The sequence below is a fragment of the Gadus chalcogrammus genome, chromosome 19 (assembly GCF_026213295.1).
Source record: "Gadus chalcogrammus isolate NIFS_2021 chromosome 19, NIFS_Gcha_1.0, whole genome shotgun sequence".
Lineage (NCBI taxonomy): Eukaryota > Metazoa > Chordata > Actinopteri > Gadiformes > Gadidae > Gadus > Gadus chalcogrammus.
This window is the reverse complement of record NC_079430.1, coordinates 12,041,879-12,066,839: the sequence shown is the minus strand read 5'-3', so window position 1 is coordinate 12,066,839 and position 24,961 is coordinate 12,041,879. Positions and strand designations below refer to the sequence as shown.

Genomic DNA, 24,961 nt, shown 5'->3' with positions numbered 1-24,961 from the left:
ATGATTTTTTTATTTTTTTTGGTGCCGCCGCAGGCACTTAATGCCCTGCGCAGTGCGTGTTCTGCGTGTGCGGAGCGCCGGCACTGCCTCCCTGAATAGCAGCTGAATAGAATACAAATCCCTCCTGGATAAGCTCTAACAGGTACAATAATGAAGAAATAATGAACCAAAGATGAGACAAAGGCAAAATATGGACACGTTTAATGTTTTATTTAAAAAAAAGTTATAACAGTTTATTTTATACACAACTATTTAAGAGGTTATAAGCCTATTGACAGAGAGCCCTCATGCCCACTTCACAATGCAAATATGAAAAACGGAGAAGAGCAGGAAAACGGTTAGGAAAAAAAAATACCAGGGACGGATTTGTAAAAAATAATAATTCAATCTTTAGATCCTTCCCAATTATCACACACTAGGTACCAAATACAGTTACTATAAAATAATAAATAATAACCAGCAGTTTGCCATCGTAAGTTTGGCTGCTTCGCCCTCTAGTGGCAACAGTCGGCCAGCAAAGGACAACCACTCCGGCAACAAAGACGAGATTTGGGAGGTGCGCACGCTCAAATCAACTCGGGAAGCATGCAGGTGCACAGGAGATCAACAAACCAACACGTACGTGTGCGTGTGCGTGTGCGTGCCTTCTTTTTCCTTTTTTTATACCGGCAGGGTGTGGGTGGAGTGTTGTTCAGATAAACTTAGTTGTGCTGTAGGCGGCAATACGTCTGTCGGTCGACTTGAGAATGATAAACGCTTATCTACCTTATTAACAAAAGAGGAAATCAGGAAGGGGCACAAAAGCATGTCAAACTAAATAACAAATTCAAAATATTGGAACCAAAAGAAATCGAATCTGTAAGGGAAGCATACTGATTAACTGGGCATTAGTTATTGTATCCTCTACTCAAAGTAATAAATAATGAAACCAAAAAAAACCTGGCTGAATCTTGCTGCAGCTTACTTAGTTTGTGCGAAGAGAGAAAGGGATAAAAACTAGCAGTTATAAGGACCAAACTACACCAGCTCCTATGTGGACCATCCTGTCCGGTGGATTAATTTTGTTCTTTTTTGAGGGGGAGGGTTAACATAATAAAAATGATAACATTATGAGGGCAATTATCACTTTCCTCTGGTGCTGCTTATCAAAAGCAAATGAATTAGTTGTATAACAGAATACGGCATAAATGAGAAGTCAATTAATTAACAATTAAATTCCTATCTCTACTTTTAAACAGATTAAAAATAAATGAGGTTCGGTGTACTGTTCACACTATAGTGGGGGCATTTTAAATGATTAAGAAAATAAAAAATAAAAATATGTTTACAGGCAGCTTAGGGGAAAGCACGAGACGTTTGTGCCATGGAAACATATATCCAATGTGCTGTGCCTCCATTTTGCAGGTTGACGTCAGGTGTATTTTTAACACTTGTACAGTGGCCGAACTACTCAGGTCAGACATCAAGATGGAAATATAGGGCCATGGACAAAGAACTACAACATAGCAGTAGTATGACACGCTAACAATCCTTGATAAAAATCGTTTTGTGTTTTTACAGAAACATTGAGTCATATTACAGAGCCTTGAATCCTGTAAACGTATGCACTGAAAATACTGTAAAAAAAAACTGAAAAGGTATTTGATGTGCTTTCAGGCAGAACTGAAGATGTAAATCATCACAGCCGTGCGCGAACACACACACACACACACACACACACACACACACACACACACACACACACACACACACACACACACACACACACACACACACACACACACACACACACACACACACACACACACCTCAGGTAGGGAAGTCTGTGTGGAGTGTCATACATGGACAAAGAAACTGACAAAAAAAATCAAGAATTGAAAACTGAATCTGATTGGACGATGACTCCCTTATTTGAAAGGTTCACAACAAACTAGCTAACTACAACTGTGATGCGGCCACGTAGTCACGTTAAGATGTTTGCAGAGTTCGGCAACTCTTTGAGTTAACGGTTCTCTACCTTTTGGTTGCGTTAATCTTGCGTTAATTCACTGCATGGTTTACGATCCGAAAAACAACGTGTTTAAATTCCAAGCCACAGAAGCCGACATAAGCTAAACCAAAACTCATTTTTTTGTTGTTTGTAAACTGTACAATGTCTTGGAAAACTTCAAAAGAATAAATTCATCTCCTTTAACAGTCAAACTGTGAACGACTGTGTGGAGGGAAAACAATATACATGGTTGGTTTCGAACTCTGTGCTTTTGTTTTTTCACACTTCGTTTTTTACCCTTTATAGTTGGGGAACGTTGATCGGATTTCATCCATGTTCACCTTCTTCTTGTGAGGAGGCAGATGAGGCTGAAGGTCACAACTAAAAATATATATGAAATAATAAATTCATCAAAAGCTCCAAACATGCTGTATGCCCAAATCAAAACCCACTGCAATTAAAATTAAATTTTAAAGGCCAGGGTTGCCTAGGTGATCCGGCTGCTTTGGCAGCTAAAACGAAGCAACCTGTTTTGGTTTATGATTCCGCATTTTTAGAGTTGGACGAGGCATCGAAAGAGAGAGAGAAAGAGATACTGTGCACTATACAAAATAGGTGCTATATACATACAACAGCACACACAGAAGAAAATATCTTTCAGGTGACCAGGGTGGGCCAAATAAAAGCAGGAACACCAACTTATTCGGAGGTAAAGAGAGGAAATCCATTAACTGCCCACTCTTTCCACGTATTTCCCTGGGACTTCCAACCTGGTGGTCAAGTTCGTGGCATATATATCCTTGGTACTATACTCCTGACTAGATCTCAAGTGGGGCGTCTCCCAAACGGAATTCCTCAGGGGACTTCCTTGATGACACTCCCGAGGAAGGCGTTTCACTCTGAAACAGAAAACGATTGTCCTTGACCCAACGCCCGGCCGCTCTTCATCTAATCCCACGGGGAGTGATGATGATGAGGACCCTGTAAACCATGTATGTCTGTGGGACAGGTTTCTGCCAGTCACATGGCTAGGTCCCGTGATCCACATACACCACTGTGGGAACCTTCCACCAGCGGGTTGGTTCACAGGGGGGGGGGGGGGGGGGGGAGAGAGAGAAGAGGGAGAGCACTGCCTACAGATCTACAAGGTGCAATCATACGTCGTAAACACCGAAAGGCTAAGCCGTCATAAAAATCATTGTTTAGTCGTTTTGATAGCAATAAGATAAGATAATAATAAAAACAAAAAAGGTAAATCAACTTTTTAAATATGAATATTATAAGTCTGCTTTCTCAAGGTTAGGAAATCAAATATAGTCTCTTGGGGGGGGGGGGGGGGGGGGGGTTGGGGGAGGGGTGAAGGGGAGGCTGGAGGAGGAGGATGGGGAAGGTATCCCATCACTACAATTCCATGTCCTGCGCCTCGTCCTCAGAGAAATCCGACATGGAGCTTTCTGACGAGGAGTCTCCGGCTCCTTCCTCCTGCTCCTTCAGGGCCTCCTCCGTTGCATATTTCTGGATGTACTCTGGAGCGGAGAGAGAAACAGACAGAAAGAGGCACACAGAGGCGCAAACACACACACACACAGAATGAGTGACAGAGACAGACCCACACACACCCAGAGACAGATAGACAGGGCAGAGAGAGCAAGAAGAGATGAAGAGAGCAAGAAGAGAGAGAGAGAGAGAGAGAGAGAGAGAGAGAGAGAGAGAGAGAGAGAGAGAGAGAGAGAGAGAGAGAGAGAGAGAGAGAGAGAGAGAGAGAGAGAGAGAGAGAGAGAGAGAGAGAGAGAGAGAGAGAGAGAGAGAGAGAGAGAGAGAGAGAGAGATATTAGTGTCAGCATTTATCATTCCACACCAAACTCTCTGTGTGTTGTTGTATGACAGTCGTCAGGCTCACAGGTGCAGCTCAGTGAATAACAAAGACAAAATAACAGTAGTTATCGTGTTAGTCATCAGTTCTGATAGTCATCAGAGCGCACAAAGCATCCTCTGAGCTAAAACAGTGACTTTCCGGTTCTGATTATCTGTCGAAGATTGCCCCCAAAAATAAATTAAACGCCAAACCAGAAAACTGCCCAAACCCACCAACCACAAACCACCTAACTCATTACATTATTTACATTAAGGTGAATTTGGAGATGAACGTTTTGTATTTATTCCAGTATATTTAGGTTGGGGCTGTGGGCCCAAGAGGCAAAGGGGCGAGCCCCACTGGGTTTAAACCCCTTTGAGGAGGGCCTTGTTGGTAGGGTTGAGCTCCGGGTTTAACATTATACCACCATGTGTGAGTGTGATTAGCAATTACAAGCCGTTTTGAAAATCAGCCTCTTCTGACATCAGAATGCCATTTCCACCTAGATGTATGACGGATAGATGAGCAACGTTTGCAACAGTCCACTGGGTAGGCTGGGAGACTGATCTATCCAGCACACATCGAGGTGGACACGCCCACTTGTGATGTCAGAAGAGTCCGATTTTCCAAACGACCTTTAAAGGCTAATAACACTCACACCTGGTGGTATAATATGTCACCTTTAAACATCGATTCATCATGGATTTTAATCAGGTAGGGCACCTTTGATTTTCTGTTTGTACTCCTCGGGCCGGTGCAGGTACATGGCGGCCGCGTCTCCGTTCAGCGGGTCGATGGGGTTGGGGTAGGCCAGCAGCTGGGGCAGGAACGACTCAAAGATGTTGGTCAGGTCTGGAGGAGAGAGCAGGGGGGAGAGGGGTGAGGCAGAGGGCAACACATGGTCATTTTTGTTTTAAGGAGTTTTTCGGGGGCATTTATGCACAGTGGGTTAAGAGAGAGAGACGAAAGTCTTGCAGCAAATTAGCCTGGGTCGCAACATCTGGATGACGGACATAAGAGTGAAGTCAAGTAATTGTGAAAAAATTGCCTCTTTTCAAAGATTATTATTTCCGTGGCACACTTAGTCCCCAATGTTCTGTGGTCCCTTGGACGTTGAAATGCTATAACTGTATTATATCTATATCTATAAATACTATAAGTCAATTAACAGGGACGCCAACCTCTTTAAATAATAATAGTACATTAGCACTTTTTCTAGTTACTCAAAGACATAAAAAGACTTTACAGAATGATCACAAAATATAAATAATTTAATAAGAATGTATATTTGCAAAAAGATTTTAAAAAGGAGGAAAGGGGGAGAAGGGATGGCGTTTATGTTGTGAAAGCAATCTTAAAAAGTTGGGTTGTTGAGGGCCTATTTAAATGAAGGCAGTGTGTCTAAACCATGTCTTCCAGGCATGTGTCCCAGAGGCCTGAGGCTCAAGCTGGGGAAGAAAACCGCAGTTTTGCATTCATCTACTGGGTGTCACTGTTGGGCCCATAAAACGCACCATAAAGAACGAGGAGATAAAATGGAGGAGAAATGACAAAAGCCTGATGACGGCAGAGAGATTTCGCAGGGATTTAACGGACGCTGCTGGAAACGCGTCGCGTCAACACTCGGTTAACTCTGCTGGCTCTGTTCCACGGGAGGCCTTTAAAGCGGCCGAGGCGGGCCAGAGCAGCTGCCGTCCAGAGGACAAAGGGAGGACTGGAACAAAAGATCTAATTAGAAGGAGCCCGGCAGATGATGCCGAATCACCGTCTATCGCCTTTCGCATCAACGGGAAATTAATTTGACGCCACGCCACCGCGAAGGTGGTGGGACTTCAGGACCAGGTCCGATGCCGTCTCGGTTTTTCTGATTCTCAATGAGAACCCGAGGAGTGAAATATCAACAGGGTTTGTATTTGAAAAGGCTGGTCTGATGTCCTGCCTTGCATTTCTTTTCCAAATATTCCAATGTACTGCATCAGAGACGGATTCTTATCAGTAGAGTTCTGAATTCCTGAGTGTGCATGTGATAACTGCTTCATATTCCCCCCACCAAACACAACCATGGGAGTGAAAATCTCTCACATATGGCGTTCTTTCGGCTCAAATTACGCTTCACCAAATCAAACAGCGGCAAGATGATTCTGAGCCAAGTGCATTCAAAGACACCATTTTGGGTCTCCAACTCCACAGTGAGACAGCCGTACCTTAGAATGCCCAGAGGGAATAAATAGAGCACATCTGCCAACCATATCCTCACAAGGCCATTCATATTATTCAACGGTTAGGGAGACTAGAGTGTGTGTGTGTGTGTGTGTGTGTGTGTGTGTGTGTGTGTGTGTGTGTGTGTGTGTGTGTGTGTGTGTGTGTGTGTGTGTGTGTGTGTGTGTGTGTGTGTGTGTGTGTGTGTCAACAAATGAATAGGCTATATAACAAGGAGGAAGAGCCATGGCAAGGTGTCAAGAGAGGGAATGAATACCTGAGGGAGTGAGTGATGGGGTAAAGGTGGATACCTGAGGGAGTGAGTGATGGGGTAAAGGCGGTGTATGGGCGGGGTGGGGACAATGAGACCAGGATAAAAGACCGGGTGAAGCATTGACTGCCATTATCAGCATATGAATTGCTCTCCCTCCCTCTCGCTCCCTCCCTCTCGCTTAGTGTCTCTCGCTCTTAGTCATGCCGACATTGAATCATTGCTGACGGGGAAAATGTATCGTGACCTTATAGGTTAAAAAGGTATTAGCTCATTAGCTTTCCCTTCACGTCCTTATTAAGTGGATTAGGGCCGCTATCAGGCCAGTGTCTAATGCCACTGCAGGACGCTAGAACACTCTGCATGCACACCTTTGCATATGCTGTTTTCCCACTAGCATAAGCTGCGCGCACAAGCTATCATACACTACACAAACACGCTAGCATAAACTGCATGCACACACTAGCATATGCTGCATGCACACGCTAGGATAAGCTGCATGCACACGCTAGCATAAGCTGCGCACGTGCTAGCATACGCTGCGTGCACGTGCTAGCATACGTTGCATGCACACACTAGCATATGCTGCGCGCACGGGCTAGCATAAGCAACACAAACACGCTAGCATAAGCCGCATGTTCACGCTAGCAAACACTGTGTGCACCTGCTAGCATACGCTGCGCGCACTGGCTAGCATATGTGCATGTACGGGCTTGCATCGCATAGAACTTGGTTTTGTTGAGCCAAACATATCTTGTAAAATAATACATACAGATAAAATGCATATCACTGCCTCCTACCATACCATGACAGATTTACTCACACACACACACGCACGCACGCACGCACGCACACACGCACACACACACACACACACACACACACACACACACACACACACACACACACACACACACACACACACACACACACACACACACACACACACACAATGAGAGGCTTACCATAAAGCGCCGTCCACGTCTGGTTGATGACATCTAAGCACACGGTCCCTGACCTGGGGGACATGAGGAGAAAGGGAAGGGAGCCCACGGTGGTGACGCATTAGGAGAAGCATGACCGGAGGCACGTTGATGCATTCAACCACCTCATCCAGTCAAGAGATTGAGTCAACAAGCGATTCAAACACGCTTCATACACCTGGTGTCCGATATCAGCCTCATAGCAGGTACGAAGCCCTAAGCGTACAAATTATATACATACACACAAGAAACTAGAATCGTTTTGTTTCACGGTATATTATCTTGCATTTGTCCTGCCATAGCTGTGTGCTTTATGATTTAGAGGTTGGCGTTCAGATCATTATTGGCAACGGCAGGTATCTGCACATCACACTGCTCATCCCACAATGTAGGTGTAGATCTGTGGGTGGAGGCACTGCAGTCTTTACTCGACTGTCCTGTAACATGGAGGCCTCCACTTCATGAGAGAATACACCCAGTCCGTTGTGACCTATGGATCGATCAGTGGTTTCTTTCATATGAGATGTTTGAGATGAGGGTTTTGGTCTTTTTGGCCTTGTGCTATTATCAACACTATCTATTACGGCTTCTACAATCATTGAGTTGTATGCGTTGGCACTCACGCTTCGTCGATGTTGGGATGAAAGATCTTATTCATGAATCCTGCAAAGCAGAGGCAGAGAGAAGATTGAAGAGGGACATGGTGCATTGCACTGCCAAACACAGTATTAGCCTTGAACCAGGGAGATCCAAAATGGACGCCGGGCGGAGGCCTACCTATCGATGGTGATTTGAACGGGTATTTGTCGGGAAGATCGACGCGCACCTTCCACACGCCCCCCTCATACGGCGCTGGGCGAGAGAGGAAACACAAGACACAGATGATGCCATGTGGATGGAGAGAGAGAGAGAGAGAGAGAGAGAGAGAGAGAGAGAGAGAGAGAGAGAGAGAGAGAGAGAGAGAGAGAGAGAGAGAGAGAGAGAGAGAGAGAGAGAGTATATAGCCATACGTATAGCCATACTTCACCGTATTTATACACTTTGATGATATGGTAGTTTGGTATACATGGAATTTGTAATAGTTTTGTGTTTGCTCTGATGTTTTCGGGCACTCTCTCTTTCTCTGTCCAAAAATAGATCGGCAGCTCCGCCCCTCACGAAGGTTCCTTTTTTCAGATTCTTTGAAGTGATGTATTTGAGCTTTGGTTGAGTTCCTCAGATGACTGCTTCCTCATCATCAGTTGGGTTTGACGGCCCAGAATAAGAGGAAAAGACAAGTGTGATTCCATATAGGCAGAGTGTGGGCTGTGTGTGTGTGCATGTGTGTGTGCATGTGTGTGTGCATGTGTGTGTGCATGTGTGTGTGCATGCGTGCACACACAGGGGTACAGAATGTTCTGGTCTCCCAAAATAGAAATGCGTAACTGGAGCCCCGTGGCCTGTTGTGTGCACGTGCGCGTCGCACACACATTAGTACATAAATGAACAGGTTACAAGGGGTGTCGGGAAAATATTCTTCATAAAAAGCTGAAATAATAAGTGGCCTAGTATTTCGGCCAATAAAGAATCGAATCAGCATATCTCCCAACATCTGCCACACCCACACAGATGTTGAAAGCGCCGCTGCGACGGAGAGTTATTTCCAGCTGTTCCCAGTCTAGCGCTCCTCTAAAAACCGCCTCAGTTGTTTTTCTACACTCTGGGGAGCCGGAAAACCCTCTGGATCTGGTCTATGTTCCCCGGATCCACCCCGGTGAACCCGTCAGAACGGTCCCACGCGGGACAGGAGACTTGGGGTGTGTTTCCTCCGTGAGGTCGGTCCTCTGGAGCTCCAGGCGCTCTGCTGATGTCTCCGATAACGTTATGAGGTATGCTCCGTTTTTATACTGTGACACGTCCTGGAATGTGTTCCGGAACTCGGAATGCTTTGTTTGAGGTAGGATGAGGAAAGGGAGGTGTGCTGCAGATGAGATTGAAAGGGCAGGCTTTGGAATCCCCCCCCTAATAACAAATTCTTGATTTGAAAACCATGATTTGCCTTTCCACTGCAAGGTTAGTGGAAAGGCAAAAAAAATCTATTTTTCCTTTCCACAAAAAAAGGTTAGGGGTCACTTCAGGTCACAATAATATGCGGGTCAAAGAATGAACACAATTTGATTGAATGTTTGGCAACAAGTGAAAGACACTGTCCTTTTTACAGTGTAAGTACACTTGTGGTAAGCAATGTGACCACATGTACCCTCATGTGTATTCACATTATGGAACAGCCTTTAACTACATGGTGTAGTTAGGGTAGTGTGGAACACCCTTTTTCTTCTATAGCCCCTTTAACACATGCAGTCTTTACCTACATTTTCTACATCGGGTCATGTGTGAATGAATGTATGTGTGTGCCGGCTGAAGACCTAGGGACATTCCCTGATCGCTGCAGATACGGTGGTGTTGTGAATTAAAGCAGGAACATTGCCGGGACATTGCTATCAGCGGGAGAGCCGATCACAAGACACTGATGCTTTACACAAATCCGCAAAAGTTTGCTCCAATGCTTTTCGTTTGATTCGATAACAATATCAACAGCTTCTTTTGTGTGCGAACAATCTCATTTTTTCCAAGGATTGCTGGAAACTGGACAGATTCCGTCAGAGTGGAGCTCCTCCCAGTCCACCCTATACGCAGTCCACAGAATGTTACATTGCTTATTACACAGTACTTTTTACACAGGACAAACTTATGTGTAAAATGAAACCGAACCTTTGAACCCAAACACAACAAACCCAACAAACCCAAGAAGAAGAAAAATAAACACTTACTTCCTTGAGGTCCGAAAAACTTGACTACAAACTCGTTGAGTCCGCTGAGGATGGTGACTTCATGCTTGCTCTCGATGCTGGAAGTGTGTTAAGGAACACAACACATGAACACACAGGCACGCACACACTAACACCATACATTTGAAACGATTATATTTAGGACGTCTCCCTGGTGATTCCATCTTCTGATCACTCGTACTCGTGGTTACCAAGGTGAGAAATTAATGAATAACATCATCTACATAATCCCCCCCCCCCCCGTTTCCAGCCCTGGGAATAGGAATGTTCTCAAAAATGAAAACAAACACACATGAATAATTTGCTACGTTCCTATTATCTGTGAATTAAACAAAATCTCAAGCATCTCTATGAAATGTGACGTCCTCTAACAACTGTTAGATTTGTGTTTGTATCCAACAGGTTTTTCTGTTGAATGATGTTGTTAGCTAAACCATTGGGTGTCAATGCACGACCATGACTCGGTAATAACACAACACAGGTCACCCTGTAAAATTAATGGAAAGCCTTTTTACATAACATCTTTCTTAAGAATGCAGAAATACAAATGTGACCTAGCAGTTAATTTGCCGTCTAAAGTACTCCAAAGTGCTGTAAAAATGACGGTAATAGAACAGAAGGTGTTGATGAGAAGGTCCTGCCTCTGTCACAACAACACTTGAGAAGCGAATGACTCACACATCTTCGCAATCATTCGCAGGAAATAACCTTGTCGGACCATGTGAAGCGAATGCTGAGCCTCGAAGGCTGCACTGCATCTATCTCTTTACGAATATACCCGACTATGTTGCCAACCAAGACTATCACAATTGCGGTCGTAGCCCCTGTGTCACCCATTGGTCTTCACGACCATTTTGAGGGTATAGATTGCCTTCAACAGAGCATCGCCAACGTTCAGATGAATGCATCCTCCGATATTACTGCCATGCGTATGTCAGTGAGACTTATCCCTCTACAGTCTTCATAAGGAGATAATCTTCTGGGGGGGGGGTGAGAGGGAGGGAGAGAAATAGAGAGAACGGCAAAACCCTGAGATATATAAGCAAAGAATGCAGAGAGACAGCAGGTGGAACACAACACAAATCCAAGGTAACCACACAAAAGGTAGGAGGGAGAACCAAGTAAAAAGAAAGGTATAGAGCCCAAACTAACAGTGTGTGTGTGTGTGTGTGTGTGTGTGTGTGTGTGTGTGTGTGTGTGTGTGTGTGTGTGTGTGTGTGTGTGTGTGTGTGTGTGTGTGTGTGTGTGTGTGTGTGTGTGTGTGTGTAAAATAGAGTTTCGGTTGACAGGAAACGGATATTAGAAAAGAAAAACTGCTTTCTCAAATAAGCAATGCTAAAAGCCTAAACAAGAAATTAAATACTCAGCAGGGCAAAAAAACTGAATAATCAACCAAAGGGCGAACCATTAGTCAATGTATAGACTGGATCAAACTGGTGGTTATACGATAACTCTGCTTCCGCTTGTGCGTGTCATCATTAGTGGCGGTGCTGACCCTCACAGGGTTAAATCAAATCAAGGGTTATTTTAAGCTTGGGCTGGATCTGTGCAGGGCACACAGAATCCCCTGGTATCACCAGGGATGAGTGCCGCCGTCTGAGCGCATACAGAAACGTCCCCCGGAGCGATCCCACTCCTGGCTCAACAGGGTGAAACCAACTAACAAGAGTCCAGGCAGGCTGAATGTATATACCAACCAACCAATGTAATGGTTGGTTGTGGTAAGCGACCCTTACCACATACTGGAACAACCAACCAACCGGCCTGATTTCAATAGTATACACAGTAAGGGCATACCCCACTAGAAGACACTACAGGGTAGCCTTAAGGTGTATCTACAGTACATTCCAGTTGCCCTGTTGTTTACACTCTGCTGCAGCACGTTTAGCATGTCCATCCACGTTCAGGCAGCTCTGCAATGTTATCGATGCAGCCCATGCCTAATATCAACCAATCAGCCTGCAATGGTATAACCACCAGCTTAAGCTCATTCAAATGCCCACACACCTCTCAGTATGTACACACTAGAAGCACATAGGTTCAGCGGTCACCAGGACAATCAGAATACAGGTGAGCGTTACAGGGCATGTACCAGGGGGGTTGGTTTGTCTGAACTAGCACCCCTGTCCACTAGACTGTCACTTGTTCAGAATGGTCTGTATTACCCCAACACACCAATTAATACCCCAACCAGGGCTGCACCACTCCTCCTACCACTAGCCCACTGACATGTTAATAATAGGACCCTTCTATCCTTTACTCTATTTGGCCGTTTTGTTTTTGGTGATTCGGCAACAGGAGCGATTCAATTAAGACCCGCAGAGACTTTGGCCACCAATGTCCCGATGAAAGCCTCAAACCTGGGGGGCCCATTGGTTTTCGTAAGTATATGGAGGTTAAAAAGGCAGGATGAGCCCACGAGTAGGTAGCCTGGCTCTGCCCGCCTAAGAACTTCAATTTTAATTTATTATATAACATAACTTTTGAATTTTATAGACATTTTCTACTTGAACATTTTGAGTAGTTTTTCGGGGAAATTTCAAAGTCCTTCTGAATTGCTGAATAAATGCAATGTTTTCAAACTCTAAAATAATTGTTTGAATAATAACGATTCCAATATTGACAAAAAATAATCGTGATTATGATTTTTTCCTTAATCGAGCAGCCCTTCTTTAAAGTCTGGAGAAATTGCAGTTATGGGTTTTGCCCTTTTGAAGCGACTATCCCGCTATGACACCCGCACGCAAAAAATATCCTGTCGTGCTAAATATGGACCCAAATAAACAAGATGGTACCTCATAAACAGCAGGTTGTCAAACAATGTGGTTCCTGCCGCAACATAACTCACCACTCAGCTCACCATCCTTGGGAGGCAGGAGTTCTAAAAACATTAAGATGTATACTTATATATCCTGGTGGATTGGTGTATACATGTGGTTTGTGAGGCAACGAATGCCCTGTCTAAAGAGTGCCAATAGAAATAGGGAAGGAATTAAATAGATGCAGAAGAGACAGAGTTCATCTTCATCCCCGTTGATGTCACACACACACACACACACACACACACACACACACACACACACACACACACACACACACACACACACACACACACACACACACACACACACACACACACACACACACACACACAGGGCTATTCAATGGCTATCAGCACAGAAGACGTCAGACCTTCTGCTTAGTAGCAAGACAAAATGTTTACACACCATGAATTGAGAATACACATTTGCTTTTCCAGAAGCAAGTGCCGGTACCTTGTCGTCTGCCAAATGCGGCTGAAGCCTCACAGATTTCATCCACTCAACAATGTCTTGTTTTCTTTTAATTCAGCAGCAGCATTACACAAGTTGCCTTCTGTAATTAGCCAATGTATTTTGGGCCAGCTGTACATTTTCTGATTCATACAAATAAAAGATGATGAAAAATGATAATACAAATAGAAATGAAGTGATTATGACCTTTTTGAAAGGCACATCTGCCATAACAGCTGCAGGTCTTATACCTCTCTCTCTCTCTCTCTCTCTCTCTCTCTCTCTCTCTCTCTCTCTCTCTCTCTCTCTCTCTCTCTCTCTCTCTCTCTCTCTCTCTCTCTCTCTCTCTCTCTCTCTCTCTCTCTCTCTCTCTCTCTCTCTCTCTCTCTCTCTCTCTCTCTCTTCCCCCCCCCCCCCCCCACACACTCACACTCTTGGAGAGTCCCTGGGCGAACGGCGCACAATGAAAAGGTCTCGCAGATGAAAGGCGAAGAGAAAACAGCAGCCAGCCACAGACAGGGTGAGACCACTGAAGAGTTTTCTCTATCAAAGGAAAATACCCAAGACGGGCACCCGCATCTAAAGAGGTAGAGCAGACAGACCTCTGTGGAAACTCCATTAGACAAAAGGAAAGAGGTGAAAAGAGAATCGCTTTCTATCCCCGAAACGGGGAAAGTGTTAAAGACTAGCACCACCAACATCTTTGTTTCTAAGCTTTGTATTCGCCTTGCTCTGTGTGCGAGTGTGAGAAAGTGAGTGAATGAATGAATGAATGAATGAATGAGTCTGTCTGTCTGTCTGTCTGTCTGTCTATCAGGCGAAATACCTCTCTGAGCTGATTCATTTTTAAAAGACATACTTTCCAAAAGGCTGGTTGTGTCTTCAATCAATGAAATAAGTGTGTTTAAACTGTGGTTGTATGTGAGTAAAATCCAAGCAATATACAGCCCTATGTCTTTGCGCACAGCATATGTTCTTCAAATATATGAAAGGGTTAACAATACATACATTACGTGCATTTAACTTCCAATGTGTGTGTGTCTGCGTGTATGTGTGTGCACACACACGACTGCACGCGTGTGTGCGTGTGTGCGTGTTTTAACAGTATGTGGCGTGCGGTCATCACGGAGACTCCTATGCCGAGCAAGTCTGACGTCTCAGATGATTCCAGGCTGCTGGAGAAGCACAGCAACTGTCCTGGGCTACAGGACTCAGAGGGTAGCCGGTCTGTGGGGAGGGAGATTAAGGCCCAATCCTATTTCTACCCCTTACCCCTTCCCCTTACCCCTCCCCCATGCTTTGAAGGGGTAAGGGGTAGAAATGGGATTGGGCCTAAATCAGCTCAAAACGTCCCCTCCCTTAGACCCAGCCCATTGACCTACTCTTCTCCAGCTCTCTCTGCTCCCCAGCATTCATCTCAAAGCTCCAAGGGTGCTCAATAATTAATAATAACAACAATAAAAACAGCTACCTAAAGTGCTGAGGAAAAACGATGCGTTAACCACTGAAATGTTGACACAAATTCAACAGCGAAAGCTAGGAACGACAAAGTCTCCAGGGATTTAAAATGTACCGAGACGTGCAAACTGTATGTGATATGCAGTATGCACACCAGTTGCTGCTGCTTATGTAAAGTGAGCTCTAGGTCAAAAAAGCTTAAGCTGCAGGCAGAATTAAGACCGACTGTTGCTCTCCAAGCCAAGGCTACACACATAGCAAGTCGAAGCGGCTCCAAATGCGATCCAGATATTGGGCTGTGATCCCTTGCCCCGTGCTGACTCTATGGGCTTGCTGATCCCCCCCCCCCCCTCACCCATCCCGGCTGTCCCAGGCCGGGCCTGATAAGTGAACGCAGGTGGACTCAGTGGTAGCGGGACAGCCAACACAACCGCACTCCGTTCCCGAATGAAGTGAAAGTGTGTCAGCTCCTGTGCGCCTCGCCTCCAGCTTTGTGTTGGTTTGACTAAACTCCGGGATGGTCTAATCTTTCCAGGAACATACAAGGGCCCAGTATCGGGGAGTATTTCATGGTTAACCGGGCCGTCCAGCTGAGTACGTGACTCATCTGAAACAAGAAGCACAACCTATTAAGGTTAAGCAAAATTACTACGAAAATAAATAAATACGAGAACCGTTGATGAGGCATCTCAGTAACTGCCAACCCAGACCACGCACCTCGTTGCAAATCAGGTTTGATTCCAACCTGCGAACCTATGCTTCATGAAAATCCCTCGCACCCTTCAATCCATTCCCCGGCCCATAAAAAGGGCCCATAAAATAGGCCTTGAATAGAACCCATAGTAGAAATAACCCTAATAGTGTATGGAATGGATTCATTATTATTACTAGACATGGGCAAATGGAGTCCCAGAGTTAAGCATTGCAAGGACCATGGACCTCCGATCCACGACATTTGGAAGACCCGACTAGGTCAAACCTCGCCCGTTAAAACTTCTACTGTTTCTTACTGGCTTGAATACAAATATCGATTGAAGGTCCCAAATATTATATTTGTGTTTTGTGTTTATCAGCTTTTGCAATATGCTGTGATATAAATTCAATGTATTGTGCAATATATTGTACATATTGCAGTAGCTTGCATGGCTTTTATCACTTTTCTAGCCTCAGAGGGTTGGACATGTAAAGGACAAACAACTACCAGGAACAAAGTGACATTGGACCAAAAAGTTAAAGAAAGGAGCAAGGACATTATTGTGTTCTGTTCATTCACTGGATCAGTTCTCATCCTCTTTCCAAAGCAATTCGTCTATTTCTGACACAGTCGAAACAAGACCGTTTCTACTGAAAAACATATATGTTTTTGTTTTTGTTGTTGCTTGTTGTTTCAGATGAGTCATACTACTCAGCCTGACGGTCCGGTTAACCATGAAATACTCCCGTCCCCGATACAGTATGCTGCATGATCGCCGTCCCTTATCACACCGCTATCGACATCGATCGACAAAGAAACACAACCACCAAACACTGAGGTTTAAGAAACCTTCAAAAGGTCTCCACCAGGTGTGAGTGTGATTAGCCGTTACAAGCCGTTTTGAAAATTGGTCTCTTCTGACATCACAAGTGGGCGTGTCCACCTAGATGTATGACGGCGAGACGAGCGACGTCTAATGTTAGTGTGACGGCTAATCGTGCGCACAGCTGGTGGTATAATGTCTCACCTTTAAGCTTCAATAGCTGACCAGCTGGTTATATTCATGCGGCGAAGGAGTCGGTGTCGGAGTCGGAGAACGCCAAGGAAACCTGGGGGGGAACCGCCGTGGGAGGCAAGAAAGAGCGTCGAGTACCTCTTCCTGCACGGGATTTATTTCTGTAAACACGACTCGGGCTCGAGGGCCGCTGCTGTAGCAAACACAATGGTCGCAGTGTGCACTCGAAACAGCTCAGGACATTGTCGTTTCAGGACACACAAAAGCCACCTCCTCAAGGACTTCTCACCATTTTAGGAACTCGAAGAACAATGAATGACAACTGGAGATGTGGGGGTCCGTTAACTCAACACTCGCAAGTCTCGACGGACCACTCAGAATAATAGTCTCTGCTCGAGAAGCCTGGTTGGGAGGATCGTCGATGAGGTTAATAAACATAACGGAAGTTCCTGAAAGCCGTGGTGAGTGGGTGCCGTGGTGCGCGGTGTCCCTGTGTGAACAGTCCCAGAAACCCAGAGCATGCTTTCCATATCAATAGACATACTGCCCCAGAGAGGCCTGACTCATTGAAATATGTAAATTCATTTGAGACGTTAAGCAAACCCAACTCACTGGGCGGTGGAAGACGTGCAGCTTTCATTCATAGTCACTCGATGTAATAGGAAGAAGAATTAAAAAACGGTTATTTTGAGAATCTGTATTCTTTGCCTCCGCAAAACTTCTGACAGGTTCAGTCAAAAATAGTTGTTATAAAAAATAAATAATTAAACCACAAACGCTGACATTAAACAACACTAAATATAAATTGCACTAAGTAATTGTAATATTGCATCATTATAGCTATCGTTATACGCAATCAGAAATCGGAACATCTCATCGTGAGGTCCCTGACGATTCCTGTCCCTATTTGCTTCCCGTTCCGTGCTGAAGGAATAAACAAATAATTGAACCCAACACTAGGGTACACTTGAAAACACAAGGATTAACGGCCTCTCTACGCATAAAAAAGACAACATTTGCATTACATGTTGTCTATCTGGAGTACAACAACATGACAGTGACACATGAACAAACACAGCCACCCACGCGTGGATACCAATCCCCTTTGAGACTGTTCCACCATGGGACCAGCTATTTCAACCAACACCATCACAACATCGTTCACAGAACGCACATGAAAAAAGCTTCCTTTTACAATCTCGGATAATCACCTTGCAAAAATGCCATTTGGCTGACCCAGCTCATAGAAACCAGAGAAACGCTTGTTGTTCCACGAATCAGGTCACATTTCAGACACAAACATTACATAGTGAAGTGACTCATGCATAGGATAAACCTGTAGCAAACGAACAGAAACAAGCATAACAACAGCAAAAGGCGCACGCAAGCACACAAATAGAGCAGGGTCAAAGGCCAAAGATCCAGGCCATCATGCATCAAAGGAGAAAAGGGTTCGGCCGTTTTGATGAAATCAGCACGACTTTGACTGCTGCACTTCAGTGTTTAGACACTTGGAGCGCCGTGGGACTCCTCCACACTTTGGGTGCGGTTGATTTTAGTTAAGGGTGAAAGATTACCATTCGAGCAACAGTTTCTCTAGATAGATACTTGTCCCTGAAGCACCACTGGAGCTAACAAGCTTCACGCATGCATGCATGCATGCACGGGCACGCGCGCACACACACACACACACACACACACACACAGACACACAGACACACACACACACACACACACACACACACACACACACACACACACACACACACACACGGATATACTGTACCATCTTCTGGTTCACTTTGGATAAGAGTCTGCCGCCATACATCAAGACTAGGCAGCCACGCCTAGTGTGAACCTTACTCTGCTCTTTATTCTGATTTCATCATCCACCGCGCATTGGCAGCTCTGAAAGGGAATTTTCTTTCTTTTTTTACTGCAGGAACAATCCATCCCGGCTATATTAGCCAGTTGAGCTCCCTGGTGTTACAAGGGGGGGAAGCCAAAAGAATCACAGGAGAACGACAGGAACTTCAGTCCATCTGTTTTTCGAAGGGAACTCAGTCATGCGTGTGTGCGGCTTCATCTTTTGTATTGAAGGATTAACCGCGAGGGCCCCAAACCTCGTACTGTCCCGGGGGCCACGGAGCTGTCAGTCAAGCTGCCAGGGGCCGATTCATTCAGACAGAGCTCCTAGCCACCATTGATCAGATTATTGTATCATCGGTAAACCCGATCAAAAAAATGAAACCTTTGTAAAAGTGCATCTACCTTCCAGCTTTAAACAATATGCAAATGAATAACATCCACCAGGAAACTACTTTGTATGTTGTACTTTGGATTTTGATAGGTTGAATTTTGGAATAAATAGTATGTGGGTCGATTAATCTAACATAAGTCAGGTTAGACAATGCTGAGCAAATAAATCCCCAATGCTTAGCATCACTTATGTACTGTATATCTAAACATGAGAAAAATTCATTATCGTTGCGAAGAATATGCATTATACCCATAATGGCCGCAGCAGCTCAGTATAACTGGGCTATTCCTTTGATAAGGCCTTACCAAGTTCCTCTAAATGATTAAATATTAACCTTGGGTCTAGATGACCACAAAGCTAAAAATGTGATTTGGGTTTCAGAGCGAGTAAGAAATCAACATAAAAGATAGAAGAGGAATATTTGAAGAGGTCACAGCATAAGACCCTTGAAAATGTGTCATCCTCACCATCATGGCAAACTGTTCCAGCTCTCTTCCTCTTAAAGCGGTCAACACCTGATGTGCACAATCTAATAAAGCCCTAGAAGTCAGCTTTGGCGAACTGACAGCACCTTTAGTACCTTTATCTCATCAAACTATTCTATTTCAGTTTCAGAATTAAAAATGCTGTTGGAATTTGGATGCAGATGGTTTTAGAACATCAGACAAAGCTGTAATCTCAATGGACGCGCTTTGAGAGGTCAAAGTTTAAATAGTTTGAACTTTGAACTTTGGAAAATCCGACCAACTCCATAGGAATACATTGGCCACGCCAACGATGAAAGCTCATTGTGTTACAACCCGCCCATCGCAGCTGTATCTCTAGCCTAGAGCATTCCCTATTATCCTCATCTCCTTTGCTACACCCAAACATCTTTGAGGTTCAGCCGCTAGCCACTTCCCTAGAGGTACTACAGTTAAGTCTACCCTCCTGGTTGATTCTAGCACACGCCATGCTACATGCTACGTACAACGACAACGTTCAAACCGGCGTAGCGTTGGGCTATTTCGGACTGATGCAGCAGCAGAACACTGTGATGGGGTCAACGGGAGGTGCTCTTGTACAAGAGTAGCATAGAACACAGCAGTGTATAAACTGTTAATGCTGTCCGGATGCCAGAACCAGGGTGAACAATAGGGATGTAGTCCGGGGCCAGTGGGAGATAATGCCTTGGATTGGCTAGTCTGTGCATAAAGGACTGGAATGTTGTAGCAGAGTGGACGGGAGAAAGCTAAGTGGTCGAATAGGCAATAGTCAGGGTACATGCTAGCAGACTGAAACACATACATTGCACACACCCACCCACTCCCACACACAAACCCTCCAGCTCGTCTTTCTGGAAAAGGCTTCACTAACCTGTGTCTTTTTCAGTGCCTTTCGGCCACAACAGAGCAAACATAACTTTTGTATTAAAAAAGAAGAGCCAACAATGAAAATACCCTACACGAACACGGTGTAATGAGCTGTCGCTTTGAGCGATCACCCTCACACCTCTGGCTTCTCTGGCGAGAGAGAACATGCAAGATATGTGCGGGGATTTATTCACCTAGCCACCATCTGTGCTCTATCTTGATTCCGAACGGTGAACGGGGGAAGGCGGAATTCAGTAAAAAATTGACCTTTCTTTTGGTCGTGGCTATCTGAATGTATGAATTAATACAGTGACACATAGCTTCCATGATAATAAACATTTGATTTTGTCTGTATTACGGTTCAATGTGTGGGTTGGTTGTATATTTGGGGACTCACTATGTCAAATTAAATGTTTTCTATTCCCTTTACACCTGCACTATATACTCAAACGGGATATACTCCCCCCAAACAACGACCTATAGACACGAGGTCACCGGTAACATAAGAGCTTGTCTCATCACACACAATAGGCTTAAGCCTTTTGTAATCTACCAGTTCTCAAATTCCAAGGGGCTTAGTGTGCAATGGCATTCGTACAGGGAACGCGCCTTTGAAGAATCAACGAGGGCCATAGGACAAGCACTTACACCAGGCCGAGTATCGAAACCTATTTCCCCGAAGAAAAAGCTGTTTCTGAGCAAAAACGAGAGCCAGTAGGAAGCCGTTTCATCCACGTTGTCCCGCCCCCACGACCCGCCCATGACCTTGCACACTCCAACATCTGTCTCTGATGTGGCAAAAAGTTTGAGAGCTACCATCATGTCCACATTGAATAGGCCTAGGGTACACAATGAAAACCATCCGTTCAATGAGGAGTGGACTGTGAAATATATCGTATCGTTGGACCAAAGCCTATATGTTTGATCTGCAACAAGTCAATCGCGAAAATAACAAAACCTGCAAAGGCACTGCATCAGACACATCACTCTGACTTCAATGGAACATATCCGATGGGCTTGGATGCTCGTCAAATCAAAGTGAAAGTACAGAGGGAATTACTAACAGAGGGTAGCACTTAATGGCTCGGCGCCATTAAGTGCTACAGAGGAGTAACATAGCCACTCTGTGTTGCATGGATTATTGGTAAAAAAAAAAAAAAAAAACTTTACAGGTTCTGAAACGGTGAAAGACTTTTTGCTAGCTGTCCTTTAAGATGTATTGACTGATGTGGAGGTGATTAATTTGGTCAGTTTGAAAAATTATGCGGAGTTGTACATGTACGTAAGATTCTTTGTTTTAGAGAAGATGCCATTTCTGTTCAATGTTAATAACAGTTAACAGATCAGTTGTTGCTAGATTGATTGATGGCTTTGGCCATATATTTTGAGTGTTCATTTGAATAATAAGAATGAAATGAAAGATAAGACTTAAATGAATGAAACTTAAAAGGAGCAATGTCTTGATGACATTAGTTTTGTATTCATCTTTTGTGGTGTAGAGATTAATTGATTAAAAAAATACGTACACTATATAATATGATTATACAGGTGAAAGTATATGCAGAAATTAATGAACTGACAGCCCTATTTGCTATGTGAGACAAATACATTGTGAAAAAAAACTCTTTATGCACAATATTAAGGTTATTAGTAATATTTCTAATGTTCACAAGTGCTCCAGTTATTAATTTTTTTTTCTGTTTCCCCTTCCTTTTGAGTGACACATTTTCTATTCAAAATGTGCTACTCAAAAAGAAGTAGTTGAATAGACCTAACTTGCACAATGAATCGTGCTACAAGCCCATTAAATTGTTTACCTAGTGATACTGCCAGACTAGTCGAGGACAAGGACATCATGACATTATTTTTCTGATTGAGCATTGCTCCAGTTTTCCTAGGTCTCTTGTGGCCCTCCCTGCAAATGATGGGCATTGGTTTGGCTGTTAACTCAAGAGGGAAGAGCCACTGCTGTTTGAAAGCTATGGTCGTAGTTTGGGCTTTTAGTTATGTCGAAGGACACCGGCCCCCACACTGTGAATAAGTGTGGGTGCAGACCTGTGTGTGTGTGTGTGTGCGTGTGCGTGTGTGCGTGTGTGGCTTGTTAGCTACAGTGCCCCCTCTAGGGATAAAACTCTCTAGGGCCCTGGGTTCCTGAAATTGGAAGCCAGATCGCTCTGTATCTATACACAGTAGTAAACAATAGGCTGTTTAAATAACCCACCCACCCACATACATATTGATCATCACTGATAATCTTTGGATCAAAACCAAAATATAAACTCCTAAAAAATGCAATCTGCTAGTGTGCTCTCATGGTCACTCACTCAACTTTGGAACCAACCGGTTCTCAACCCAACAGGTGGCCAACGAGAAACATGCACTCGCCAGTCAGGGAACGAGAGCCACAAAGGAAAGAGCCAAAAGGCTACAGCTGAGCAAAATGTGGAACTGTCGTCTGTCCATCTATGTATCTGGGTGTATATGCTGCAATCCTTTGCACAACACTTGCTCTGTGTTCCACTAAGACCACTGGCAGCCGTTGCATACTAGACTGGGTTGTGTGTGTGTGTGTGTGTGTGTGCGTGCGTGCGAGTAAGGGAATTAGTGTTTTGGTTGAACAGGGAACAGATATTAGAAAAAAAACCTGCTTTCTCAAATAAGCATTGCTAAAAGCCAAAACTAGAAATGATATAATCAGCAGGCCAAAAAAAACTGAATTATCGACCAAATGGAGAACAGTCAATGTATAGACTGGATCAAACTGGTTATACAAGAACTCTGAAAATAGCACTGCAATCCTAATTCTGGCTAAAAGATTGGGAAGGGGTTTTATTGGGAGGATAAAAAGGCGTACAAAACAGGCAAATTACACATGAGGACTTAAAATAACTGATACAAAAAGTGGCTGAAGCTAATCCTTTTTTCAACAATGAATCATTCGGTCCATAAGGCCTTTCCCTTGTGCTGACTGGCCACTCTCTGGTCATATTTGACTGACTATTACAGCCATCCCGTCAGCTGTTACACAGTCCCTCCTACTTGTGGTTTCCAGCTAGAAACAGGCTATCCAATCCATTCACTGTGATGCTGGGACAAAAACACAACTTGTTGTTTGTACTGCTGTTCTAGAACACTGTTCAGGGGCCCTTTGGTCGATTGTTGTGAATTTCCTTTCTAATGTTCCTAGTTGAAAGAAGACTAAAACACACTGGAAAAAAAGTAGTAGTGTTGGCAATTAGATATATAAAAATAATACTACAATAATACTTACAAAACAGTCCATGTAAAATGCTGTATTCCATAAATAACGTTTTACATCTGCCTTGCCATAAACAGGAGGAAAACAACTCAGTGTGACCATAGTAATTACGCCTCCATAACATGCCTATGCACATTAAAATACAGTAAGATGAGGTGGCCATTTTGAAGATGAAAATGAACAGAAAAACTGACAGGTGAGCTGCTTGACAAGGCAAGTTTTCTAGACGCAGACCCTTAAACCAACCTGATGTGCATCACTCTCACTAAACAAAGCGCCAGGCGCTGTACCTGCGAGCCCACATCACTACAGTCAGAACAAAGGCAGCGTCTCCTCAGCCAGCCAAACGATATGTCAACAAGCACTGTAAACATGTAGGCCAGTGTTGTACCCCAGTGACAACAGTACAAAGAAACACCACGATGCCCTCGTTCAATTCATGTACCACTGAAGATCTGTGCAATTCATACTGCACCAAGATAATTATACATTCAAATGGAATAGCGCAAACAAGGGGGCTGGAATCCTTCTTGACTATCCCTACAGTAGCGTCAGCTAATGTCTTGAACACAATAGCGATTTGAACTGCCAACAATTGATTTTCCAGTACTTTTTTCTAATACAGTCACCCTGAAAGACCGATGGGTCGCAGCGAATGAAAGGGGTCACGGAAAACTATAGGCATTGCTAGCAAAATATTGTTTACATCAAAATACTAGACATTGAGCATAGAGATGGAACTTGGTTTGCTTACTGGACATCTGCAATGCACATAACACAACACGTATCAGGATAGCTGCTGCCATATTTAACAACACACAGTAACACAAGCATATAGGTTAGTTCATTCGACAACAATTAAGCGTTGTTTATGTTCAGAAAGGATACAGTTTCACCACATCCGTATCCATTCGCCTTTTACCCGGACTTGGAGACGACATTTCTGCTGTTCCGTTGTAGAACACCAATATGTATATAGGAAAACCAGCCCCTTAAACGCTAGATAGTCTAGCTGAATGTATTATCCGAAAGTTAACATTTGCCTTCGAAATTGTCTCCAGCGAAACGTCCCTACGGTGGAGTCCGCGTCCTCAGCACTAACGAACAGTAGACCTGTGCTGTGTTTCCTATCATTCAGTTCTCTGACACAAGCTCCGATCCCTCCGCGTATTGCGTCATATGAATGCGACCAAGGATACTGTAGTTTTTCACCAGTGGCTTTTTGTTGAAAAACAACCAACCCAAGGACACTGCTTTGTATCGCATCATGAGAAGGTTTAAACACTCTGGCTTCCAATTTTTCACAGCATCCTTTTGACATATGAACACCAGATGTTGACAAGGTGTTTAAAATGATCTTACAACCCTTTAATTGTCAGCCAAACATGTAGGGCAACATGTATTAACCAAATACAAAGATTAGCACAATGGGATGATCCAGTTTGAATGACATTTAGCAAGAGTTGTCCTTTTTTTTATACTAGTAAAATACTAGTATTGTAAAGAAGGACTAAGTTCAGTGCAG

General features: G+C 44.1%; 1 protein-coding gene across 1 annotated transcript; it reads right to left on the bottom strand.

Annotated features, from left to right (window-relative positions):
• Positions 1 to 3,339: 3,339 nt before the first annotated feature.
• Positions 3,340 to 24,584, bottom strand: ube2h (ubiquitin-conjugating enzyme E2H (UBC8 homolog, yeast)). The gene is made up of 7 exons (XM_056578252.1): positions 24,325 to 24,584; positions 10,109 to 10,185; positions 8,076 to 8,150; positions 7,922 to 7,961; positions 7,281 to 7,333; positions 4,569 to 4,697; positions 3,340 to 3,516 (listed from the first exon to the last, which is right to left on the bottom strand). The coding sequence occupies exons 1-7, from the start codon at positions 24,375 to 24,377 to the stop codon at positions 3,392 to 3,394; spliced, it is 552 nt and encodes a 183-aa protein (XP_056434227.1). The 5' UTR covers positions 24,378 to 24,584; the 3' UTR covers positions 3,340 to 3,391.
• Positions 24,585 to 24,961: the final 377 nt, after the last annotated feature.